The following is a 25,633-nucleotide window of genomic DNA, read 5'->3' on the forward strand; positions in this document are numbered from 1 at the left end:
ATTTATAGACCACCAAATTCCCCTCAGTCCTGGATAGATCTTTTTGAGGAAGAATTTAATGCAGTTCTTTCAGAAAACAAAGAGATAATTTTAATGGGGGACTTTAATATTGACTTGATAAAAATTGAGAATAAAAAATGGATCAATTTCATAAACAATTTTAATCTTCAACAACAAATTTGCACTGCAACACGTATTTGTGACAAATCTGAAACTCTAATTGATCATATTTACACTACTAATCCTGAAAATATTGTCCATTGTCATGTTCCGTCATATGCTTTAAGTGACCACTATCCTGTATGCTTAAATAGAAAAATCAATATAAAGATAAAAAAAGAAAGTCATATCGAAATAAAGTATAGGTGTTTCAAAAAATTTAATGAAGATGCCTTTTGTACAGACTTACATCAAACCCCTTTTGATATTGTTGAAATGGAAGATGATATTGATATTGCTGTCGACAAATGGTATGAACTTTTTAATCAAGTTATTAACAAACATGCACCAATGAAAACTAAAAGAGTAAAAACATTTAAACAAGCCAAATGGTTTAATGAAGAAATTAAAAATTCCATTCAATATAGGAATATGTATCATTCAAAAAAAGATTGGGTAAACTTTAAAAAGTGGCGTAATAAAACAACGTCGTTAATATTTAATGCAAAAAAGGAATATTACCAAAACGCCATAACTAGTTCCAAAAATAGTAAAGAACTTTGGAATCATATTAAAGAGTTAAATCCAAAAGAAGATAATATTTTCCCACCTAAAATGCAGTATGAAAATCAAACGGTTTATAACAACCAAGATATTGTAAATACTCTTAATGTTCATTTTTCATCCGTAGCTGAAAAACTTATTGGAAATAATACTTCAGATATGGATTTTTCTATGCTACAAAATTTTACTAGTGAAAAATTAAAGAAAACTGAAAATTTTCATTTAAAACTCATTTCCGTTGGAGAGGTGTGTTCTCAACTAAAACATCTTAATATTAATAAATCCGCAGGTTTAGATGGAATTGGTCCCAAATTTTTAAAGCTAAGTGCATAAATAATATCCCCATCATTAACTTTTTTAATAAACAAAAGTATAACTTCAAATCGTTTTCCGCAAAAATTAAAACTTGCAAGAGTAACTGCTATACATAAAGGAGGACCAAGAGATATTCCCTCAAACTATCGTCCAATTTCTATTTTGAATACCATATCTAAAATTTTCGAAAGACATGTATGTACACAGTTATATGAATTCCTAAACAATAATAAATTGTTACATATCGCCCAGTCAGGTTTCAGACAAGGTCATTCCTGCCAAACAGCGCTAACTAAACTAATTGACGAATGGTTAAAATATTTAGATAATGGAGAAATAGTTGGTACAGTGTTTTTAGATTTCAGTAAGGCTTTTGACCTTATTAACCATGCCATACTTTTAGAAAAGTTAAAATTTTATCATATCGGAAAACATATAATAGATTGGATAAAATCATATTTGTCTGACAGACAACAAGAAGTCCAATACGCTAACATTAAATCTGATAAATCGTTTGTAAAGTATGGAGTGCCTCAAGGTTCTATTTTAGGTCCGCTGTTATTTTTAATATATATAAATGATTTACCACTTCATGTTAAACAATCCAATATGGATTTATATGCTGATGATTCAACATTGCATTTTCATGATAAAAACATTGAAAAAATAAACAGCATATTGCAAAATGATTTAAATGCTATACAATCTTGGTGTAACAATAACAGTATGAAAATCAATGCACAAAAAACTAAGTGTATGAAATTGGGTTCAAAACCAAAACTTAAACAACTATCAGAATTATGCATTACCGTCAACGAAACATGTATTGAGAATGTCCATTCTTTCAAATTACTTGGAATTGACATTGATGAAAATTTAAGCTGGGAAGATCATGTTGATCGTGTATGTAAAATAATCTCTTCTAAAGTATCACTTTTATATAAAATTAAAGTATATTTGCCAATACACACAAGGCAACTATTTTATAATGCATATATTCTACCATATATAGACTATTGTAGTTCAGTTTGGGGAAATTTATCATTTTACACAAAGATTCAGATAGAATCATAAAACTTCAAAAAAGAGTAGCAAGAATTATACTGGAATGCGATATTTCTATTCCATCTAAATTCATGTTTTCTTCTTTAAAATGGCTATCTTTTACCAAAAGAATAAAATACCAACAATCAATTTTAATGTATAAAATTGTAAATGGGCTAACACCTGATTACTTAGCAATTCTAAATATTGATGATGTGCAACGCCACAACCTACGATCTGTCTCTAATAATGATCTTTTTGTTCCAAGGCCAAATACAAATTTTTATAAAAAATCTTTTCATTACTCTGCAACCAAAGTATGGAATAATTTACCACTCGAAATAAAAAAATGTCCTAATGTGGAATTATTCAAGAAACATAGTTATAATCATTTTCTTGAAAATTATATGCAAGTCAAATAATTTGTTTTTCTCTAACAAAACTATATCAAATATTGTCATTTATTACTCTTTGTATATTTTAGTGATTGAATTGTTGTATATACTAGTAATATATATTGTAATTTAATGTATCAATGTTAACTGTATGCATGTATTTTGTTTGAGGGCCTCAATGAAAATTAGAATTTTTCTAATTGAGTTACCCTCTTTAAATAAAGAATTTATTATTATTATTATTATTATTATTATTAAGGTACGATTTTGACATACTGTCGCCCCGAATCGTCGTCTCTTGTATAAACCGGAATTTCATAACAATACCAGACTTGTTTAAAATTTACATAATATAGTAAACAAATCAATAAAGCGTTTGATAACAGGGGAACTTTCATTCTTTTATTAAGAAACTATACAACATCGCAAATAGTTTACGGTCATGGCGGACTTGTACGAACCTGATTTTGGAGCTGCTTATTATAGATCAAAAGACCCTGTTAAGAATCTCAAATTCAAGTAAATAATTTTGCAATTGTATCAGAAAAACACAATGCTCAAATGAAACTAAAAAATTACGTTCTGCTAAAAGATCTGATGTCAAAATAACGTCAAAAATGACAAATTTTGAATTCATGAAAAACTAAGATTATTTCCAACTTGAACCAAGTATATTCCCTTAAAATTTATTGTGATTTACAATTTCTTTTAATTTAACTGTTTAACATCAAATAACATGCATAAGGTACTGTTATATGAGGCAGCCCTGTGAAAGGGTATGGGGTCTGCAAACCTTAAGAAATACATTATGATACCCATTATCAGAAGATTAATAATGATGATAAACATTTCTTGTAAGTAAATTCCAAGCATCATTCCTGCTTGAAAGTAACTGAATTACTGAAATGTACATGTATCTCATGTCAGTCAAATTTTTTGGAATTTTATATGTTCAATGTAAACAAGAAATTTTATCTATATGACAGGTAGTGTATTTTTCTCTCGTTTTAATCTCCTATAGTATACTTGGCGATTACAATACCAGGGCTTTCCATTGAAATTGAAGTAGAAGGCTCAATGAAAATTATAGGCTGCTGTAACATGCGTTCGGCGAAGCCGGACGCCCACCAAGCTGTAAGCTTGGTGCCTTACAAGTTACAGCAGGGAGTCTGGGAGGCCCCCAGACGCTCTGGCATAAATAGAGAAAAATCCTGCATTCTCAAAATCTCCTGGCACCTAATTTCATCTTTCAAATGACCATTTTTTATGTATGAAATTAAAGAAACTCTGAAAGAAAAAAAAATCTCAAAGAAATTTCATTTTTTTTATGTTTTAGTTTTTATTTTCATTACCTTTTGCTTAAAATTCATTTACTTTTAAAGGAGATTTATTTATATAATAATCTGGTTTGTTAAAAATCTTGATTGATTTATTTTGCATAACTACGTGCATTTGTAAACAAATGACCCCCCTATTCTCTCTAAAGACTGTTACGCGTATTTAAATCATACAATTATTTCTCAAGCGTTGACAGAAAATTGATTTATCCTCTGATTTTCTCTTTTTTTGTAAACTGTTCAATAAGTTGGATACATAAATCAGGCCTAAAATAAAATTTCATTTGTTTGGCATTGCCGCCCGACCCACTGAAAAACTTGCCGCCCAAATAACTTTATTTGCGTTTCAGAATTATTTTTTTTTTTATTTAAAAAAAATCGAAATTGTGCCGGCTTTACTTATTTCAAATCACGATCTTAAAAGCGCTTGTCTTACACTGTATTGGGAGCAAACATTTAAATGACATGGAATAGAAAAAGTCTGCCAAAAGTAATGTCAAAGAGGCCGGCAGGGGAAAGCATCTCCCTATGCTGCAATGCATTAGATGGATTTTATCAAAAATCAATTTTTCAGCTATTCTTTGAAAGAAACCTTCTGAGAGACCTTGTAGCGGACTCAAATTTTATCTTTGATTAAGCAGAAACAGATGATTTCTGCTTGACTTTGTCGCTTCATGAGATAGAAGTTTTTCACCGGAACATCACAGAACAAATATGTGTGGCTCTTACATTTGTTAAACTTATTAAATATTTGAAATTTATCATTGACAAATTTTCCCTTGAACCAGAGAACAAAGTATCTACTATAGTCAGAACCACTATGATGCATCTGAGACTACTATAACACATAGTGTTAATAGCTATATATATAGTAGTCTCAGGATGCATTCAAGATAATTATGGCTGTAAGCACCAAAGCTCAAAGACCAAAATGGTCCCAGATTTACAGGTTTATAGTAGTTTTGTACCAGTAGATGCTAGCCTGGTACAAAACATACATATTTTAAAGACTAGCATCTTGTGTCAATTGAAGTACTTCCCCCTTTTCTTGCCTTTCTTCTTAACATGAATAAGATAATTCTTAAAACATAAAAGATACTGACAGAAACATATGTATAAATGTATCTAGTGTACTAGTGATGAATAAAATCCCCTCCTTTTCCACAATTCTAAGGGCTCATTAATTTATCTGTATGCATGTAATGCATGTCCAGATTTCTGTTAATCAAACAAGCATAACAACCCATAATTTATTTATCTGCAAAAATTGTCTGTCCTGCTGCATATTTCCATTTTGAATTTATCATACGTTTTAAACTTAGCCCTGAAAAACCTTGCACTTGGATAATATTAGTATAAACACCAAGTCTATTTGTGCCAACCTTCCAAATTTTTAATATTTTGCTATCCTAATTTGGTACAGATCCTTTATCCTCAAAACTTATCAGGGGCAGTAGGCGTGTTTGTATGGTAGTTCGTCACACCTTACATGTATGATTACTAGCCTCTAGGTATTGGTTGAGCCCTAGTTGGGCAGTTGCAAAATTAAGGTTTGATTTTCATGTCATATGTGATAAGGTTAGTCAGTTTCCTCCTGTAGGTTGGCGTTTTCCTTCAAGTACTACGGTTTAGTACGCCACTAAAACTAACTGCCATGAAATTACCCATATGGTGTAGAAAGTGATGTTTATAAAACCAAAGCAAACAATCAAAGTTTTAAATCTTTGTCCATTTCTACAAGGAGCCGTAGTGGTAGAGCCATTTAACTTATGGTAATTTTACCAAACTGTGACCACAACTTCAAGATGTGACATCAGGCCTCTGTTCAATGGGCAGTCCCACAATTAAGTTCAATTTTCACGTCATACATTTTATATGGTTAATTTGTCAGTTTCCTGTCTCAGTTCTGTGTTTTTTTCTGGGTACTTTGGTTAACTTTGACAATAAAACTGACTGTCTTGCATGAAATTATCCATATGATGTACATTGTAGAATGTGACATTGACAGTTGACCCCTTTCAAAGAAACCACCAACATGTACACACAACAATGCTTTAGACAACATTGATCTAGAGACTTCATGATTTACATGTATAAAGCTTTTAAATGTTAAAAAAAAAAAATCCCTACCTACAAGTACCTACCCACTTGCTGATAGTGTGGGTCGGCAATGCCAAACAAACAATTTTTTAAGGGTGGCCTCATTTGGAAATGTTATTTATTTGAGGTCGAGTCGACAATATTCTACTTTCGTTTTTGACCTTGATTCTCTGAACACCACATGGGCTTTGAAAAATGAACTTCAAAAGATACTGTTTTCCAGATTCTGAACAATTTGATCTACTACACTTTCTTTAATTTGACTGATACATGTATTATTCAATAACATAAGATTGTCATCCTATCTGATTGTCTTCACATTTTAAAAGCCAAAAAAAGCCAACGAGTTAATGACCGTCGGAACGTCTCTATTGTTATCCTTCAATGACCACCGGAAATTCTCTCTTGTTATCTTTGGAAAGAAACGATGGATTCTGACTTTAAATAGACAACCAATCAGTGACCTGAATTCATGTGAACTATATTTAGCCCAAGGTAAACACTGACTTTTCATCATTGTTTATCGTGACCGCGACTTTGCGACAATACGTTTCTCGACTGCCTGTAAACATTTGAAAAACGATACTTTTTTCTTTTTGAATTAATATTTTTGTCAGTGAAGTAGCCGGCACTTAAAGCCACCGTAAACGGCGGATTTCCGCCGGCTACCGGTTTCAATGGAAAGCCCTGCAATACTGAGTTAATAGTATGACCATTTGTTAACATGGTAAAAACTGCTCTATTAGAAAAAAATTGGTTGGCACATTTTCCTATTCTCAATTTAATTCCACAGAAGATTATATCATTATAAAAGATACATCAACTCTTGTCATCTCATTCATAAATATGAGATTTAATTAATTTTTATTATTACATTGGTTGCAATGAATTACATTGATTTCCCAGTGAAATAAAAACCAATAATTTCACATGTGAAATAAACGTGGTTATTTCACTCCTCTGACGTCATACAGCAATAGGCATTGTCAAGACGTTGATAACATTGGATCAAAACAAATTGTGAATGCGTAGAAAAAGATATAGTTCCTAACATTTTCTACTTTAATTTCATAAGAAAAAGCCATTTGCCTATGTAATAAATAGAATAACTAATCAAAGAATTTAAATATCGAAAAATATTCAACTGGTGACCATACAACACTGATATTAACTCATGTGCTGCGTGCATTCGTGAATTGATGAGTTGTTTGGTCACTCGTTGGATATTTCTCTCTATTTGAATTCATCGATTAGTTATTCTATAAATATTATTAATTATAAGGGACTGTCATCATTACTGCTATTAATATTTTGTGTTATAAATCTGATAAAATTGTCATTTGATCATCATGATCATATTTCATTTAGCGTCCCTCAACAGTTAGAAAAAAAGTTAGCCTTCTAAGACATGTGTAAGATATTATAACTCTATCAGAAGCAATTTTTGTTTATGTCAAAATAATCAGAAAGAGACAGAAAAAACAAACAAGATCAATGATCATGAATAATTGTACATTTAGGCCAAATAAAAGTATATGTGTGGTTCCAGTAACCCTACCGTCCCTACTTTTTCAGCTTAAAAATAGCCTACCCTAAAGGTTTTATTGTCATTTTTCATTAAGCACTGTTAATGTCAGAATGTTGCTTCCATATATAGACTCAATGTAAAAAAAAGACATAAAATAAAAAAAAATCCTACCTACCCTAACTTTTTTTCAGATGTAACTGGAACCACACATACTTTTTTATTTGACCTTAATTGACATGTCTGTGTATAAATGTACCACATTGATATTCAAAACCTTTGCTAGGGTACCAGTTGAACTATTTATAGATTAAATAATTTTATTACAGTGTTCAACTGGACAGAGTCACATCATCAAACATAGTACCATCATCTGAACCAGAAGAGCAAAATAGTGACACCCAAAGTATGCCAAATGATATACAGAAAGATTCAGAACAAGTTGTCATTGTTTGGCAAGAAAAAATATTCAGTCAGGTAAAATATATATATTATTAACCAAGTAAAGGAAGACTCACTGAGACTGTGAAAATTCATGTCTTGCTGTTGTTAACTTAAAATTTGAAAGCTGGGATTTTGCTTTTGATAACCCCTGAATATGGACTTATTGTTTGTCAAATGGTAGTGTCATATGTATGCTGTATATTAATATAATTGAAGAGCTTTATAACCTTATGGACCAGGAATGTTGAAAAATTAGTTTTATTAATTAGATTCCATTATTTTGATATTAACAAAACTAGTAACAACAAATTTTGAATTGTGTTATCGTGTTAGCAGTATTCTCCCTTAAACCCAGTAATCAATACCAATATGTGATCTTTTTAGAGAGAAATTGAAACGTACCGGGTAGACAATAACTTTGATGGTTTAGAAAGGAAATACCATGAAGAAGTCACAGCTATTTTGTAAGTTTTGTTTTGGAGTAGACTAGGGATTAAAGGAAAATATACCGATATTGGTGAAGAAAATAACTTTTCATTTGCAATTCTGTATTTAAGGTAATAAAGATTCATCATCTGTCAAAAAAAAAGAAAAAAAAAGAGGGGGATGCCTTCATATTGTTCAAATTTAATTCAAATATTTACCATTACATTTACTGAATTGTTTTTGGGAATCTTTAGGAAAATTTCATACATCATTTTCTTTTAAAAAAAAACAATGTCAGAATGTATTGAATTTACATGCAATATAAATCATGTAAAAAATAACCAGATACCATAATATTATTGCAGATGAGACAACTTTTCACATGTGTCTAAAGGACAAGTTCACTTTTACTAGGGTACAGCATTATCATTTTAAAATGTAATTTATCAAGCACTAAATACAGGTGTAAAATTTGTAGGGTGATCTCATTTTCTCTATTTTTTGGGGTAAGCAGATCCTGCTCCACATGTGACACTTGTAGTGTTACTCCTATATAATATGTGAAACAAAATTCCCCGAAATAAGGGTTTTTATATACAAGCTTTACATTTTCAGTCTGAAAATTTTCCACATTTTTAATAAGAAATTGCAACAATCGAAATTTCATAGCTGTATTCAATTTTGATATACCTACACAATGATTATGAAAGGTATTAAGTTAGTTAATTCTAGGTGGAAATACATTACTAAATCATACATCGGTAATAAAAATAACTTATCAGAATTTTAGCCTGTGTGTAGCAGAATTGAGTCATTACTTTAATAACAGATGAAAAAATTATAAATCTATTTCATTATTTTTACAGATCAAGAGGGACAACACCAAACAACAGAATATTTACATATGTGGACCATGATAATTTCTCTCAATCTGACGAGGTAAAAAAATGACAGGTTTTTGTGAACAATCTTTATGTTCAAGTCGAAGGGACCTGACAAATGTATTTGACTTATCCAAGGTCTAGTTTATCGTCATAAAATTAGAATGAAATAAATACAGTATCATATTTTTTAAATTAGATATTTTTAACAGTTTGCCTCAAGATTTTATATGACATTTGATGAGTGTGTATTGGATCTCCATTTGTTGGTCCCTCATAATAATTAAAATCACAAAGACATACTTTTGAACTTCAAGACATCATGGTCAATTTCCATTGATTTAACATCCACAGGGCTTTACAATTTACTCAACTTAACAAAGTATTTAAAATCAACAGAGTTTGACTCATTAGAAGTAGATATGCATTGATCAAAGAGGAATTTTACAGGGACCGTGGAATTCAACTGTATTTTTAATAACATGTGCTTGAAATTTTTTACTGACTGTTTCAAATTAACAAGCCATTCGTTATTACAATATATTTTTATGTATTCATGGGTTCACTCACTTCACTGTATAAATCTACTGATATATGGCAAAAGGTTAAATCAGAATTACTTGAATAACACTGACAATTGTTTTACAGAATGTATTTTACATGACCAATTCACCATCAGAAACACCAACAGTTTTAGCAGAGAAAATGGCACATCTACGACGACGGAGAGTTGGTGGTGGTAAACAAACTAGACAAAGGTATTCACTTTATTAAATCAAAGTAGAAAATTGATAGAAAAAAAAAGGAATTGAATAAAATAAAAAATACTTAAGTTTAGAGGGGACCTTTAACTGTTCCCTTAGCTATAATAGCAGTTTTAAATTCATAATATTTGAGGTAGGAATTAATACATGAAAATAACACTGCCACTAATACTTCATATGACGATTTAAGAGGGTATATAAATAGATTTTGTTATGAAATCTAAAATTTGAATTTATTAGACCAATCTCAAATTAAATAAAACAGCATGAAAATTTTCAGGTTCAAAGTATGTAGAATATGTATGTCTTAACATTAATAGATTCAGTTTAAAATTTCTTGCAGTAAAATATTCTAATTTATTTTCCAGAAATACAGGATTTGTACCAAAAGTAAATATTGTTGACTCACAGCCATCTGATGATCTACGCAACAGAAATCACATCATGGAGGCCCCATCACAAGTCATGTATATCATGGCGGACCTTAGTCCCAGGGAGAGGTAAACCATTACATTGAACATTTTTGAACCTGTCACTTTTGGCAGCCCTAACATATATACCACACATTAAAAATACTGTGTTTAAAACTAGATGGTACACTTAGCACTTCAGTTTTAAGGGAGGAATGTAGATGATTTATTGCCTGTAGTTGATTGTTTGATAGAGGCACATGTATTGTGAATTAATTCTGGTTCGTTCTTACTGGTGGATAGATGCCTCATTGGCAATCATACCACAGCTCTTTATTTGTATATTAACCATTGTTTAAGTTCCCTTTTGGCAATATATAGCCCTTGAAGAATTTTTTATTATCATTCTTTGCTTTCTGATTTTTAGGTTTGATAGTTTCTGAATGTTGATCTAGAAAAGTGCATAAGGGTGACCAAATTTATAAAATACTGTAAACCAACTATTTTTCAAAAGTGATTATTTGAAAATAGTGAAATTGATTGACTGTGAAATGGGCTAGCAAGGGATAAATACGAAATAGAGTAATCAGTATCTGCAAAAATAAACTTGTTTACTGTAATATTTTCATTTTCTTTGTATAATTCAGATCTGCCACTCCAGATGAGGAAGTTATATTAGGTATTGTTGCCTTGGACTGTAATGGGGTGCTATGTATGAGGCCAGATTTTAATAGAGGCAGGAAACCTTATGTTGTAGAAACATCAAGCTTTGGGAAAGGTAAGATCTGTTGCTATGTTCCCATCAAATCAGTAATTGTAACAGGTAAAATGAGACCATGGTACAAGTAGAAAACTTTTGTATGTGTTAATTCATATTTTTTTTATAAATAATGATATGTATTAATATCATAACTGTTGAGAATGACTATAATAATAGTAGCAACACCAATTCACTTGGCATTTTTTTTAAGAGATTACAGTTTCAAACATGGCATATTGACTTGATACTTTAATTAAGATCCTAAATAGCTAAGGGTTATCTCCCCTAGACTAAAAAAAATCTCTATTTAAAAATTTGACTCCATTCATAGATATAAATATAACTGCAAAATGATAAAAACAAAATTGAAGGAGAGAAAAATAATGTACCTTACAAACTATACAGAAAAATGATTTTAAAAGATAAAGAGTGGAGCAGGTCTAACACTAATCCTCCAATGGAGTTGGTCAAATTTGAAAAAAAACATTATTATATGTGTATATGTTACAGTGAATTTGTATAATCAGGGATTATGTAGAATCCCTGATTTTTCAGGGAATATGTAGAATCACTAAAATCATTAGTAATTATATATAATCCCTGAAAATGACCAGTGATTTTACATAATCACTGAAAACTTTAACTATTATTCCACAAATTCCCTAATATAATTTCAGGGAATATGAATAATTTAAGGATCCTTTGTTTGATAAAAAAAAATATAGACAAATTATGATTTTTTACTTTCATATTCCTTGCCAAATGAAATAATTTTGCTTTTAAACACAGAGGATGATCTTAAAGATATAACCAACACATGGTTTCAAGATAAAGTTGAAGACTTCAAAATTAATAATATTAAGATTCCCTCTTTTTAGCGATAACTTTACATGTAGTGTTTGTTTATTAAAAGCCAGCGTTTAATAGATATTCATGTTCTTTTTGTAAATCCAAGGAGCATGTTATTTGTGGTACATGTAAAACAAATGGTGAAGAAGATTATGAACATCTGTTTTTTTTTGTTTTTGTTTTTGAACGAGAAATTCAAACAGAGAGAACTTACACATCTAAATGTATAAAAAATTTAAGGATAGACAATTACAACAAAATTTAAGCGGAAGCAATTCCACAGGGTAAAAAAGGAAAGGGAATCCCAAAAAATATAATGGTAATTGTTCACCAAGTCTGAAAAAGGATATCGCCTGGCAAAAAAAAAGACATGGTATCTTGCCCGGACCAGTTTGAGGTTGCTAATTCCCTTTTTTGGGGGGTACCTACAGATGTTTTTACTGAACACTTTATTTCTCTTGGGTGGGTCATTATATCTGATTCAATATGTGAAGGAAAGTTTTTTTTTTTAAATATGGATATTGTGGTACAAACAGATATGAAGCATTTTATTTTAATATATTGTGTTTAACATTTTAATATATTGTGCCTAACATTTTTAAAATTGGGGTTATCATTTTGATATTTTGTTCTTAACATTTTACAATTTATGTTTATACAGTGTAGTGCTGTTTTAATATGATTTTATAGCATAAATTAATTTTGACTTTTATTCATTTTCTTTATAAATAAAACTATTTTTTTCATTTCAGTTATTATGTATAATCCCTGACGTTTTTTCTAGTGATTATACATAATCCCTGAAAATTTTAGTGATTATATATAATCCCTAAACTGGCCAGTGATTCTACATAATCCCTGAAAATTTCAGGGATTCTACATAATCACTGATTATACAAATTCACTGTAACATATATATATTTATCAGCTATCATTGAGAGAGGCAAACTAATATTAAAACTATTTTGTTTGGTAAAATTGAGAATGGAAATGGGGAATGTGTCAAAGAGACACAACCCGACCATAGAAAAAACAACAGCAGAAGGTCACCAACAGGTCTTCTATGTAACGAGAAATTCCTTCACCTGGAGGCGTCCTTCAGCTGGCCCCTAAACAAATATATACTAGTTCAGTGATAATAAACGCCATACTAATTTCCAAATTGTACACAAGAAACTAAAATTAAAATAATACAAGACTAACAAAGGCCAGAGGCTCCTGACTTTGGGACAGGCGCAAAAATGGGGCGGTGTTAAACATGTTTATGAGATCTCAACCCTCCCCCTATACCTCTAGCCAAACATATATTTTTTGTTAGTGATTTCACTTTGTTAATTGTATCTTTCATATAAGCAGTAAAATTTTAAATTATTTTTGTACAAAATCGTTATTTTTATTTTCAGAGGTGTTTGAATATATGATAGAACATGCATCTAAAGTAATGAACAGGTTAGTAAACATTATATAATTATGAAAATAGAAATAATTTATCTAATAGCCTTTTTAAATTACTGACTATATTCTAATTTACGAATTTTCAGCTACTATAGGATATTGACTGTGCTCCCCGTCAATACAAACCATATGGGTTAAAACAATATAAGGTCAATGTTAGACAAATTTTAATAACTTTTTTTTTATGAGGCTCATAGCAGAGAGAGGAAAGGCAAGGGCTATGTGAAAGTTGATACTTTTCTATCATAGTTCTAATATTGTTTTTATACTGCAGCTAAACACAGCTACAAAAATAGTTATGAAAATGCTAACAATTTGAGGCGCATTAGGGATATTGACCCAGTTAAAGAAATAGGAATTTTTCTACAGTTTGAAAATTTGAAAATTTGAAAAATTCAAATTAAGAAACCTCTTAATTTTACCATAAATCTCTGATACATTTAACAAACAAAACTATTGTCAAAATCCTGCACAAACCATGATGAAGTTACACAGTTTGTCATATATCGGAGTATTTTTACTTTCATAACATTATTGATGATATCACTTATCTATGATATGTTTTATTTTCAACTTTTTATGTTACGGCTTTTCAAAAATTAAATACAGCCGCCAGCGAGGTGGATTGGAAACACATGTAATAATTATTCATGGGAGGTTTAATTTTTTTTTAAGAATTTTGCATGAATTATAAGTAAAATAGAAATTTTATATTATGTGTGATTCGGTGTAACAAAATGTACCTCTCATGCCCTCTATTCATTTAATTTTGGAACAGCCCTAATCACTGCATTTATAAAATAATTCATGATTTTACAGACAAGAACAAGACAAAGAAATGAAAATGTACAGAGAAGTGTATAACAGACACAAAGATTTCTTACAAGCCTGTGTTGGGGATGAGTTTGAAATGGTAGGTATATATAACATACATGCAACAAACACTGAACTAAGAAATACATAGAATTGTTCATTATCAGTGTAGTTTGAGGTGCATTTGTTCTGACCATGAAATGGTAGGGATAAACTTGTAGCATACACAGAAGATTTGGCTTGTCTGAACTAGTTGAACTATCTCTTCTGACAGTAAGATTGAACCTGATTCCGTACATTGTTATATATATCAATCAATTGGAAGTGTTAAGTCTTGCTGCCAAACTTGAATTGCAAAGAGAAATCTATTATTGGGAACATTGATTTTCAGTGGTATTTTTAAATACAGATTAGAAATATAAACCTCTATGTAGACATGTAAATTAGAAATTTATATATTATTTCAAATTCAGATATCCATAGATGTTCTTTTCTTTGGAATTCTGGATTGTAAATGTCATCTCAATGGATTATGACATAAATAATGTTTTTCATATTTGCATATTTCATCAAATTATAAAAAAAAAAATGAATTACTTCCCTTTGTCCAGTGTTCACATGCATTAAGAAACTGGTTTATGGTTTTATTTTGAACGATTTCTTTAAACCACCTCATCAGTTATTTAAAAAAAATATGTTTATTCAAAGCATTTTGAAATAAAATTCACACTATTAAATGGGAGTCTTTTTCAGTTGTATGTGAACTTTACTAAATCAGAATATGGCAATGAACTTTTTTACATTCTATTTCAGCCAGCCCCAGATGTACTGAGATTATTAGTATATGGAGAAATAGGTAAGTTTTTTATGTGAGGGTGGTACCAAATACCTTGACTAAAATTTATTTGGCTCATTTCATTTTTAGCTCACCTGGCCCGAAGGTCCAAGTGAGCTTTTCTCATCACTTGTCGTCCATCAACGTCCGTCGTCGTATTCGTTAACTTTTTACATTTTGAACTTCTTCTAGAGAACCACTGAATGGAATAAAACCAAACATGGCATGAATGTTCCTTATAAGGTGCTGACCAAGTGTTGTTACTTTGTAGCCGATCCATCATCCAAGATGGCCTCCAGCGGGGACTTAGTTAAACATAGGACCCTATGGGAAATGCATACAAATGACTTCTTTTAGAGAACCACTGAATGGAATGAAACCAAACTTGACATTAATGTTCCTTATAAGGTGCTGACCAAGTGTTGTTACTTTGTAGCGGATCTATCATCCAAGATGGCCGCCAGCGGGGGGACTTAGTTTAACATAGGACCCTATGGGAAATGCATACAAATGACTTCTCTTAGAGAACCACTGAATGGAATAAAACCAAACTTGGCATGAATGTTCCCTATGAGGTGCTGACCAAGTGTTGTTACTTTGTAGCAGATCCATTATCCAAGATGGCTGCCAGCTGGGGGCTTAGTTTAACATAGGACCAAATGGGAAATACATACAAATGTCTTCTTTTAGAGAACCACTGAATGGAATGAAGTCAAACATAGCATGAACGTTCCTTATGACATGCTGACCAAGTGTTGTTTCTTTGTAGCCAATCCATCAACCAAGGTGGCTTCCAGCAGGGGACTTGGTTTAACATAGGACCCTATGGGAAATACATACAAATGTCTTCTTTTAGAGAACCACTGAATTGAATGAAAGCAAACATGGCATAAATGTTCCTTTCTTAATGAGGTGCTGGCCAAGTGTTGTTACTTTGTAGCCAAATTTTTTCTTTTTATGATTTCAAAAACCCAAGTAGAATCAGGTGAGCGATACAGGCTCTTGAGAGCCTCTAGTCTGCTAGTTATAAAATTTTGACAAAATATTTAACTTTAACCCGTTAATGAAAATATAAAAATATCAAAAAAACTTTTAATCACACACTTTCTGAGAAAAAAATCATTGGATATATAGCTGTTTGACAAACACTAAGTTTGATCATTAAGAAGCTTAATATTTCCTTTAATGAAGAATGTGATTAAAACATTCTGCTGATTTTTCAGAGTTATCTCCCTATAGGGTTAGAACTACTTAAAGCTGTTTTAATATTTTACATTTTATAACAAAATGTAAAATAGGAAAGTGGACAAATAAGGAATAATGTTTAGTACTTATTGTCAAGTCAATGCTGAAAATTCAGAGTTATGTATATTTTAATCTGAGATATTTTGGCAAATTTTAGATAACCTCTATTGAAATTATTGTCATTTTAAAAGTGGCAATTTAAAAGTTGCAATATTGTTTAGAAACATGTGTATTTTACTGAAGACTATATAATCTCAGTGTCATCTGATTGAGTTTTTTTTTGTCATGTCATTGGGTTGCTGTCTCATTCACATATACTCCATTTCTTTTGATTGATCTGTAAACTCTTATATTGGAGCCCTCATGTTAAAAAAATAAAGAAAGAAAGAACTTTAAAGACATATTTTCAATGACAGAAATGAAATACAAAAATGCATACGATTAGAAATTATATTTATTACTCTCTGTCATTTACTTGCAAACCAATATTTATGCTGATGTATTTCAGAGTCTGCCAAAAACTTTGAGTTTGATGATCTCTACTGCCATTTCTTCGTTGATCTTCCAAAATGTAAGTACACATATTATTGAGTAATATTTTCAAAGACACTTAAGCTTGTATTTAGCTACTTGATTTATAAGTACATCAACTGCAACTGTAACAGATAAAGAATTAACAACTATTATGGTCACTTGGAAAATATATTTATTTGTAAACTGTAGAATATTTAGTTTATGAGAATTTCTAGGAATGTGGATCATTCTTCTGTATTTATTATGTAGACTTTTGATTCATAAACATTTTTTTCACAATATCAGATAATTATATATGAAATATTATTATCAAGCTTATTCATGTTGATTTATTATTTGTACTCTCTTTTTTGTTTTTATTTTCTTTTGGCGATTCAAACTGAAAGTACTTAAATTTCTTTTTTCTTGTTTTCTTATCAAATTTGTGAAGCATGCCCCAAAACCCAGTGTTTACACTTTCCTACAAATTATAGAGGGGGGTAGGTCAGGTTTCCCCCCCCCCCCCCTAAAATCCATAAAATATAGTGTTTACAATATTTGTTTGGTATTATCAATATAGAAACATACTAGTTTTTTTGGAAGTTTGCTGTTTGCAGTTTTCCAATGAACAAGATAATTATAGATTATCGTTGATCATCTCAACGAGATTGATTTTCTCGCTTGAGCTGGTACAGCGAAAGTGAGAAAAGCAATCGAGTTGAGATGACCAATGATAATCTGTTTATCGCTATTTTACCTATGACGACGTTGTCAATTTCATGTCAATTTCGTTAGCAACGCCACGTGGCCTCCTTAGTTTCTAGCGATATTTTTTCCATCTCAAGCGAGAAGCATGATATGAAAATTATCCCAAAAAAAGATCAAAAGAAAAATGCACAAAATAGCGATAATACTAATTACTATTTAAAAGGTTTGTAATTTATTCAATCATGGATTTAGTTTTTTAAGTTTGTGGTTAATAAAACAGATATGTTTTTGAAAAGTTTTAAAAATTAAAAAAAGGATCCCCACAAAAATGAAGGTCTAAAAACCCTAAACATTAACTTTTTTTGCATATTAATTGGCAATGCTATTTCATTTTTGAAAATTTCTGTTTTGATAGTTTGGACAGCTGAGAAACATCAACAATTATCCTGGGTCACACAGACGTGTTCTACTAAAGTGGATGGAAGGGTAAACATTTATAGTTTATAACATTTAAATGCATAATAAGACATAATATTACACTCTTCTTACATTTTGTAAACAAAGCCATGTTATGTTTTAAAACAAAACATTGGGCACATGTGTGCTACTTCACCATAAAGCTTGCATTAATAGTTATAGTTTAGATGTAGTCGGCAAACAAAATGGACATTTCTGTTGGTGGTTCTCACTAGGAAATTAAAAAGCTTGGTTTAAAGATAGTGACAAATTTAATGTCTACCATGTTAAAAAGGGCATAGAGAAGAAATCAAACAAGACAAACAAAAGTAAAAGACAGAGAGATTGATCAACCTTATCTTTCATCATTATATGTTTTAAAAAGTTTTGTAAAGTAAAGTAATGTTTATTTATATGTCACTTTTAGGATGATGTTGCCAAATTCAGTTTCCCATTCAGTTTTGAACTTTTCTACAAAAATGACTCAGTGAATGAAGATGAACAAGGTTAGTGTCGGTTGATATATAAACTAGAATAAAATATCCAATACAGAAGATCATTTAAAAATATGATACATGTAAATGCAAATTTTTACATGCACTTATTATGGTATCAACATTTTTTTATTTCTAAATAATAAAAAAAAATCTGAATAGAGAAAGTAGGTTATACCAATGATTTTTCAAAGATGAACTTTAAGAATTAATAAAAAAAAAGAACCAACAATGCACTAAAGTGTCTACATACTGTTAAGATGTAAGACATTGAGCGCTTATAGAATTATAAGACAGCTAAATAATTAAATTTCTTTGGTGTTGAAAAATGGAAGGAAAAGATATATCAGATCATATATTTTTGTACATCATATGAATTCATTCTATACATGCTTATTCTATGGAAATTGTGACTTCACAATGCATTCTTAATAGCACAAAAAAATCCCTGAGACAAGGATATATTAGATTTTTTAACAGGTTTAATGTATTTGATTAATTCCTTTGTCGCATTAAATTATTTTTTTTGGTTATTTTTTCATTATCTTTACTTTCACTTTAGTCAGGGGTACTACTTATTCAAGTAATTTTTATTTACTCGAAGAAGTAAAAAAAAATAAACACATATAAATAAACTTGTAGGATACTTATACAAGTGAATTTTATTTACTTGTACATGTATAGGTAAAAAAAAAAATTGGCTTAAGTTATGTCCCTTAGACATTCACAATTTTTTAATTGTATAAGTAAAAAGTCATCCTTTCTTCTTTTCTTGAATTCTTTAGATTTTTTGCTCTAATAGAATTTTAAATTGTGTACCCTTTGCAGATAGACCTTTACTAATCATTTAAGTGTAATTTCATGGACAATGAAAATCCCATTTGTCTGTTATCTTCATAACACTGCTCATTTACAAGCCCCAAAGGAACAATTTTTGAAGGCTTGCGCAAATATACAAGATCTTTGCTCAATCAGTTTCTTTGTTGAATTAATGAGATGAAACATTGAACTTTAATTAAAAAAAAATTGAGCAAACCTGGGAAAATCATTAAATGCATGATTTTACATCTCAAAACTTGAGGATTTTTGTGGGATTGTAAGAAAAATTTACTTATACAAGTAAATTTTTGAGAAAATTAAGTGGAGATTATTCAAAAAATATTATTTATTTACTTATATGTGTATATTTTTTTTTAAACTTGTACAAGTAGTACCCATGACATCTTAATATTGTTGTCTTAAAAATGGATTTTTAAAATATTTTTTTTTTTATCTTTTTGTAAATCAGCAAAATCAAAACTGTAAGAAAATTAATACTTCAGTTTACAATAACTTTTGTACATTTGACATAACATTTCAGATGAGGTGCCACATTTCCCATTAATTATGTTGGAAGTTCTGTCATTAGACTCATTTAAGAGATTCAGAACAGAAGGTTATACATATGTAACTGTTCCTAATGCACCAGGTATGAATGATTAGTCAAGTATGCTAAAGGATCTATTTAATAAAGGTACAGATATTAAAAAAATACATGGAGGCTGCCATTGCAGGGGAGAATAACCCATTGCAGGGGAGGTTATTCTCCCCAAGATACAGATCTAGACATACTGTAAAAGCAAGAAATTTTCATGGAGGATTTGATTTCTTTTATTTCACGGAAAGAAAATATCCGCAAAATTAAATTCACCACGAATAATTAACCTACATATAATATCACTATAGCTACCATGTACTGTAAACCACAAAATTAAATCCCCATGAAATCTTTTGTAGACACAAACAACCAAATTTTTACCCCACCAAAATTAATGTTCTACAGTACTTAAATATTGTTTTGTGCATGAAGGACCTATTTATCATTGGCAGTTTGTTGACAACACTTTTGACAGCATTTCTGACGATACTTTAATTTTTCATATTATACAACTTCCAGATTATTTAAATTGCATTCATATATTATTTTGACCTTAAATAGTCCATCAATGATATTATGCAGATGTGTAAAACAACAAATGAATTATGAAAAATACCTTTGTTACCACAGAAATGCAAAGATTTAACATATTGACACAGAGTAAGAGGATATCATCCCTTTGATAGAATCCTATTAAATACCACAGAGTTGCAGAGATATCATATCTTTCATACAAGAATTTAGATAGCATACATACTGTGAATTTTATTTTCATGGGTACCAATTTTCATGGGTTGAGGAGAATTTGTATTTTTCATAGATAGTTTCATGGTTTTGCCAAAGTCTAGACACAAGCTTATTGAACATTTGTAATTTGTCAAACATGGATATTCATGGTTCACCTTTACTCAAGAAATCAAACAAAATTGGTGTCCTACAAAATAATAATGAATCAATAGTCTATTTTTATATTACCACTTTTGACTCCGGATAATATAATTTTTCAACAGGTTACCTTTCCTGTGGTTGAACATCCTGGTACTCAGTCAAGTAAGAGCAACCAAAAGAAGTAAAATCAAACATATAATCGGTGAATTTGAGGGGAAAGGTTACTGTTTTTGCTTAATATTTTATTTGTATCACAGGAAGTAAGAAATTAACATCCCATTGTTGGCGACCTATTGGTATGTCTGTAGCGTCAGAGTTACGGAGATATTTTGTCGGAGGGTCACCAGAATTAGAAGATCAGACATACACAGCTATACCATCAACATTTCAGGTATATACTTTTTGATGTTGATTTAAGGTGGCTCTGGTGTCTTCCGCCATCTTGGATTTTGAAGTAGCAGATAACAATTGATCTAGATCTTTAATAAAATGTGCCAATTTTGAGAGTAGTATGTAATTCATGTGCAAGAAAATTATGTGTTTTATGATATTTACAACTATTTGAAACCATGTTATAAGAGCTATCTTCTCACATTTTATCTTAAAATTCTATGGTGTAGTTTTCTTTTTTATCACTCAAAATTGGATTTTCCATTCATAATCCATACAAAATCTGACAATTTTGTACAACCTGTAGTATGAAAAATAATCTGGCGGCTCATACTTTTTATTATTTTTTTGAAAAAAGCATGAAAAAAACCTCATTTTGTCAAATTATTAAAAAAAATCTATGAATTTTAACCCACCTTAACAAATAATTTTTGTACAATGCATTTATTTAGTTTCTTACTGAGAGTATGTCTATCCCAAATTTTCTGTTCAATCATTTACAATTGCTTACATTATTATATGACAGGTTTCATTTTGTTCAGTGTTTTGTCCTAATTTTTTTACACCAAAACAAAAATTGATTTTAGCATTCATGCTTTTATTGACAAAATTTTAAAAGGCAATGTGTAATGGGAAGTTTAGAAGTCATTGTTTGGATGTATATTTATGTAAACCAAATATTATTTTCTGTATGCACAAACTTCTGTTTCAGGGAAGTCATTTAAGTAAATATGGATTCCGTACAGAAACTACAGGAGAAGTCACAGTCAACCTCAATGTTATGATGCAGGCCAGGTAAGAGTTGTTTCTCTTTATACAATAAAACAAAAGAACGATAATTTCAAATTTTTTTTGGAGAATACAATGTTTCCAAAAAATATTATTTTTGTAACATCAGTAAAAAAATAAAAACAGACTTATAATCGATTCTTGTTTAATATTTTTCAGAGCATTTATGGAAAAGAAATCACAGAAACGATCACTAGGATCATTGTTAGATAACTTAGGGTAAGTCTAGATATATCTTGATAAGAAAGGAGAGTGTATTGACTGTTTTGTGGTGTTATGTATATGTATGGTTATATGTGTTTTTATAGTTAAGTCATGGAAGTTGTGTCCCTTTGAGTACTGAATTTGATATGTCACATGCTGGAATCTGTCCCTTCTAAATAAAAGTGCCATGTCAGCAGATGTGTCTTTGTTGTTTTAAAGCAAATAAAACTTCAGCAGCATGGGAAGGCAAGTATATGTCCCCGATGTACATAATAGTGGATTCTGTATCTTTTACCAGCTGCTCCTACTTATTTAAACATCTTATGTTAATTTTCTTGCTTTAAATTTTTAGTATATTAATGTTTAAATATTTCATCATCCATTATCAATAAGAGACTTCACAATACCACAGAAACAATCAAAAATATGTTTTAAATAAAAACCATCCAATAGCTTTCTTCACCTTATATTAAATTTTTAATCATGCTTTCTTATTGCAAACTTGGATTTAGGTATTTTTGCTTAATCATGTTAATGGGAAGTAATGATTTTTTTTAGAGAATATCATTTATACAAACTTTCTTGAAGGGCAAATGTATATGAAATTGAAAAGTTGTTTTTATCATTGAAAATTGGTAAGAGAAAAATGTTTTGTAACAATTAAATTGAGGATGCCTTTCACTTCAGTACTATGTAGTATTATTTATAAAATATAAGTTGATGATGTGTAAAGAAATTTATAGCTTTTGTTTTTATGCCCCACAAAGGGGCATTAAATTTTTGGGGTCTTTGTCTGTCCGTCTGTCTGTCCGTCCATTAATCCAGCTTCAGATTAATTGAAGTCCAATCAACTTGAAACTTAGTACAAATGTTCCCTATGATAAAATCTTTCTAATGAGCATGCTAAATTAGAGTTTTTATCCCAATTTTACTGTTCAATGAACATAGAAAATGATAGTGCATGTAGGGCATCCGTGTACTACAGACACATTTCAGTTTAATGTATTTTGTTCTATTTTCAGTGTAAATGCTGTTCAAGCCAATATTGCCTCAGTTTTAGGTAAGTTTTCATTATGATCTAGCAATTTGTTTGTTCAATAGATATACAAAGATGTGGTATGAGTGCCAATGAGACAACTCTCCATCAAAGTCACAATTTGTAAAAAGTAAATAATTATAGGTAAAAGCTTTCAACACAGAGATTTGGCTAACACCAAATAGCAAGCTATAAAGGGCCCCAAAAATGACTAATGAAAACCATTCAAATGGGAAAACCAACGGTCTAATGTGTATAAAAAAACAAGAAACGTTTATGAATCTCACCAACAAACAGCAGTCACTGAACTTAGGACAGGCGCAAACAAATGCAGGAGGTTTAAAAATTATAATAGGCCCCAACCTTTACCCAACCTGAAACAGTAGGGTAAATTCACAACATAGAAAGACACACTTTAAAATTGAAAATGAAATGGCTTAACCCAATCACAAGACATATTAACAAAAATAATTGAATATACACTGACGTATGCACACACCTACAATGAAAGCCAACATTCTGTGTGACACAAGACATATCATGAAATCAGCTCAAACCAAATTGGAGAACAAAATTTGAACATAAGTCGGGTGGCATTTATGCTTTAGTGCCTTAGATTTTTATATGACCACAAATTTTTTGTGGTTGTATACTGTTTCATTAAGGATACCTTTTTACATTGACTTTATTTTATACTTGTAGAAGCATTTAAGAAAGCAAGACAAAGAATGATGCAGGCTAGGGAAAATGCTGAAAAAGAACTGACAAAAACGACTGGACGTTCTGTAGAGTCTGCTGCTTAGAAAATAAACTTCAGTCTAAATTTTATTGAAAAAAATGTTAAATTGCTGGTTAAAGTTGGCAAAAGAAAGTTATAGAGAAAGATAAACTGAAAATTTTGACAACAGGATATATATTTCTAAACGTCTTTAATTTTTAATAAACCAATCTTGATTTATTAGGATTTCCAGTTTTCTTGCTGAAGGTTTTGGTTCTGTCTGGCTTTCTCCACCAACTAAAACTGGCCTCAATTGAATAGTTAATAGTGCTAAACAGTGGTGCTCAACACCAAAAGTCAATCATTCTCTCTGCAAAATTTTCTTTTGTATGATATTTGGTCAATAATGAAACCTAGTATTGGACAGTTAAAGATCGAAGTAAAGGAAACTTTTCATATTTATCAAAGTATGAGGGGGGATAGGACCTTTATCGGGACTTCGGGATCGGGTCTTTTTAAGCTCTGGATTTCGGGATTGACCCTTTCGTGATCCGGGAATCCTGTTTTTCAGATTTCGGGACGTCAGGATTTACTTTATCTAAATTAGGGACCTCGGGATTTCGTTTTTTAAGTCCGGGATTTCGGGATCAGGAGCCCTCCTATCCCCCCTCAAGTATTTGAAATGTTTCTGTCAGCCTTTTCAATCGGTTTACAACTAGATCCATTAGCATGATTTGAAGACCTTAGAAAACAATAAAAAATATACTGTTGTTGTGATAATTAGAAAAGAAAAGATATTACTTATCTGCATAAAACTGTTATAAGTCCACCTTCTTACATTGGCTTGCTGATGGTTAAGAGAGTTTTAAAAGAGTATGTAATACAATTGTTAGTGAATAATATTATTTTACTCCGTCCATTTTATATTTTGTACATATATATATAGTTTGTATATTTATTTTGATATATGAATAGAATTAAACTGTGAAAACATTTAATATTTATGTGTTTATTTGTTGATTTGGTTACAAGATTGATCGTTTATATAAATATACAGCGTTAATTCCCATAGTTTAACGGGAGCGTACATTTTAAATGAAAAAAATGAATGAAAACTACAGTTCCTTATTTGTGCATTGTGATTAAAAGTTCGTATGTATAATTACTTTCATTTGTTTCTTACTCTGTCTTGTATTTTGTTCTCTTCGTAATATTGCAACTATTTAATTGCATGACTGCACCAAGTGTTTCTATCAGTTTACCATAGTGCTATCACATGGTGAGGTAAGAAATCAATGGTAAACCCTAGTTTTAAGTGTTTTAATGTCTTATCTTACTGTTTTGATTTATTGACATAACTGCACGATCAGATTTTCAATTAACAGTGGTAAGACGGTGTTAACTTTGAATGGTTGCGAGAGTTTATGTTCTATATTGAAGACATGTGTATATAGTGACATGAAATACAAGTACTTTTCCATTGAGTTTAGATACATGTCTTCTGTTTCTGTCCCTGACTCATGTTTTCTGTATTCGGGATGTGTAGTGCATCATGCCATGAGACATTGTTACTTGTACAGTGATGAACTTTTGTGCAGGACTGCTTTGTGTTTTTATACCCCCGCTTTAAAAAAGGGGGGCTATACTGTTTTACCTCTGTCTGTCAGTCAGTCCGCCATGAAACTTTCATCACATTTTT

The 25,633-nt window shown here is 30.6% G+C and overlaps 1 protein-coding gene across 1 annotated transcript; it reads left to right on the forward strand.

Moving 5' to 3' along the window:
- Positions 1–2,876: 2,876 nt before the first annotated feature.
- On the forward strand, positions 2,877–24,932 carry LOC139527751 (tectonic-like complex member MKS1). Its single transcript, XM_071323389.1, has 20 exons — positions 2,877–2,996; positions 7,769–7,916; positions 8,268–8,347; positions 9,176–9,248; positions 9,839–9,948; positions 10,323–10,454; positions 11,012–11,142; positions 13,377–13,422; positions 14,248–14,341; positions 15,055–15,097; positions 16,830–16,892; positions 17,958–18,028; positions 18,426–18,504; positions 19,853–19,960; positions 21,055–21,188; positions 21,900–21,982; positions 22,136–22,195; positions 23,203–23,240; positions 23,919–24,401; positions 24,609–24,932. The coding sequence occupies exons 1-19, from the start codon at positions 2,920–2,922 to the stop codon at positions 24,017–24,019; spliced, it is 1,671 nt and encodes a 556-aa protein (XP_071179490.1). The 5' UTR covers positions 2,877–2,919; the 3' UTR covers positions 24,020–24,401; positions 24,609–24,932.
- Positions 24,933–25,633: the final 701 nt, after the last annotated feature.

The sequence above is a fragment of the Mytilus edulis genome, chromosome 6 (genome assembly GCF_963676685.1).
Source record: "Mytilus edulis chromosome 6, xbMytEdul2.2, whole genome shotgun sequence".
Lineage (NCBI taxonomy): Eukaryota > Metazoa > Mollusca > Bivalvia > Mytilida > Mytilidae > Mytilus > Mytilus edulis.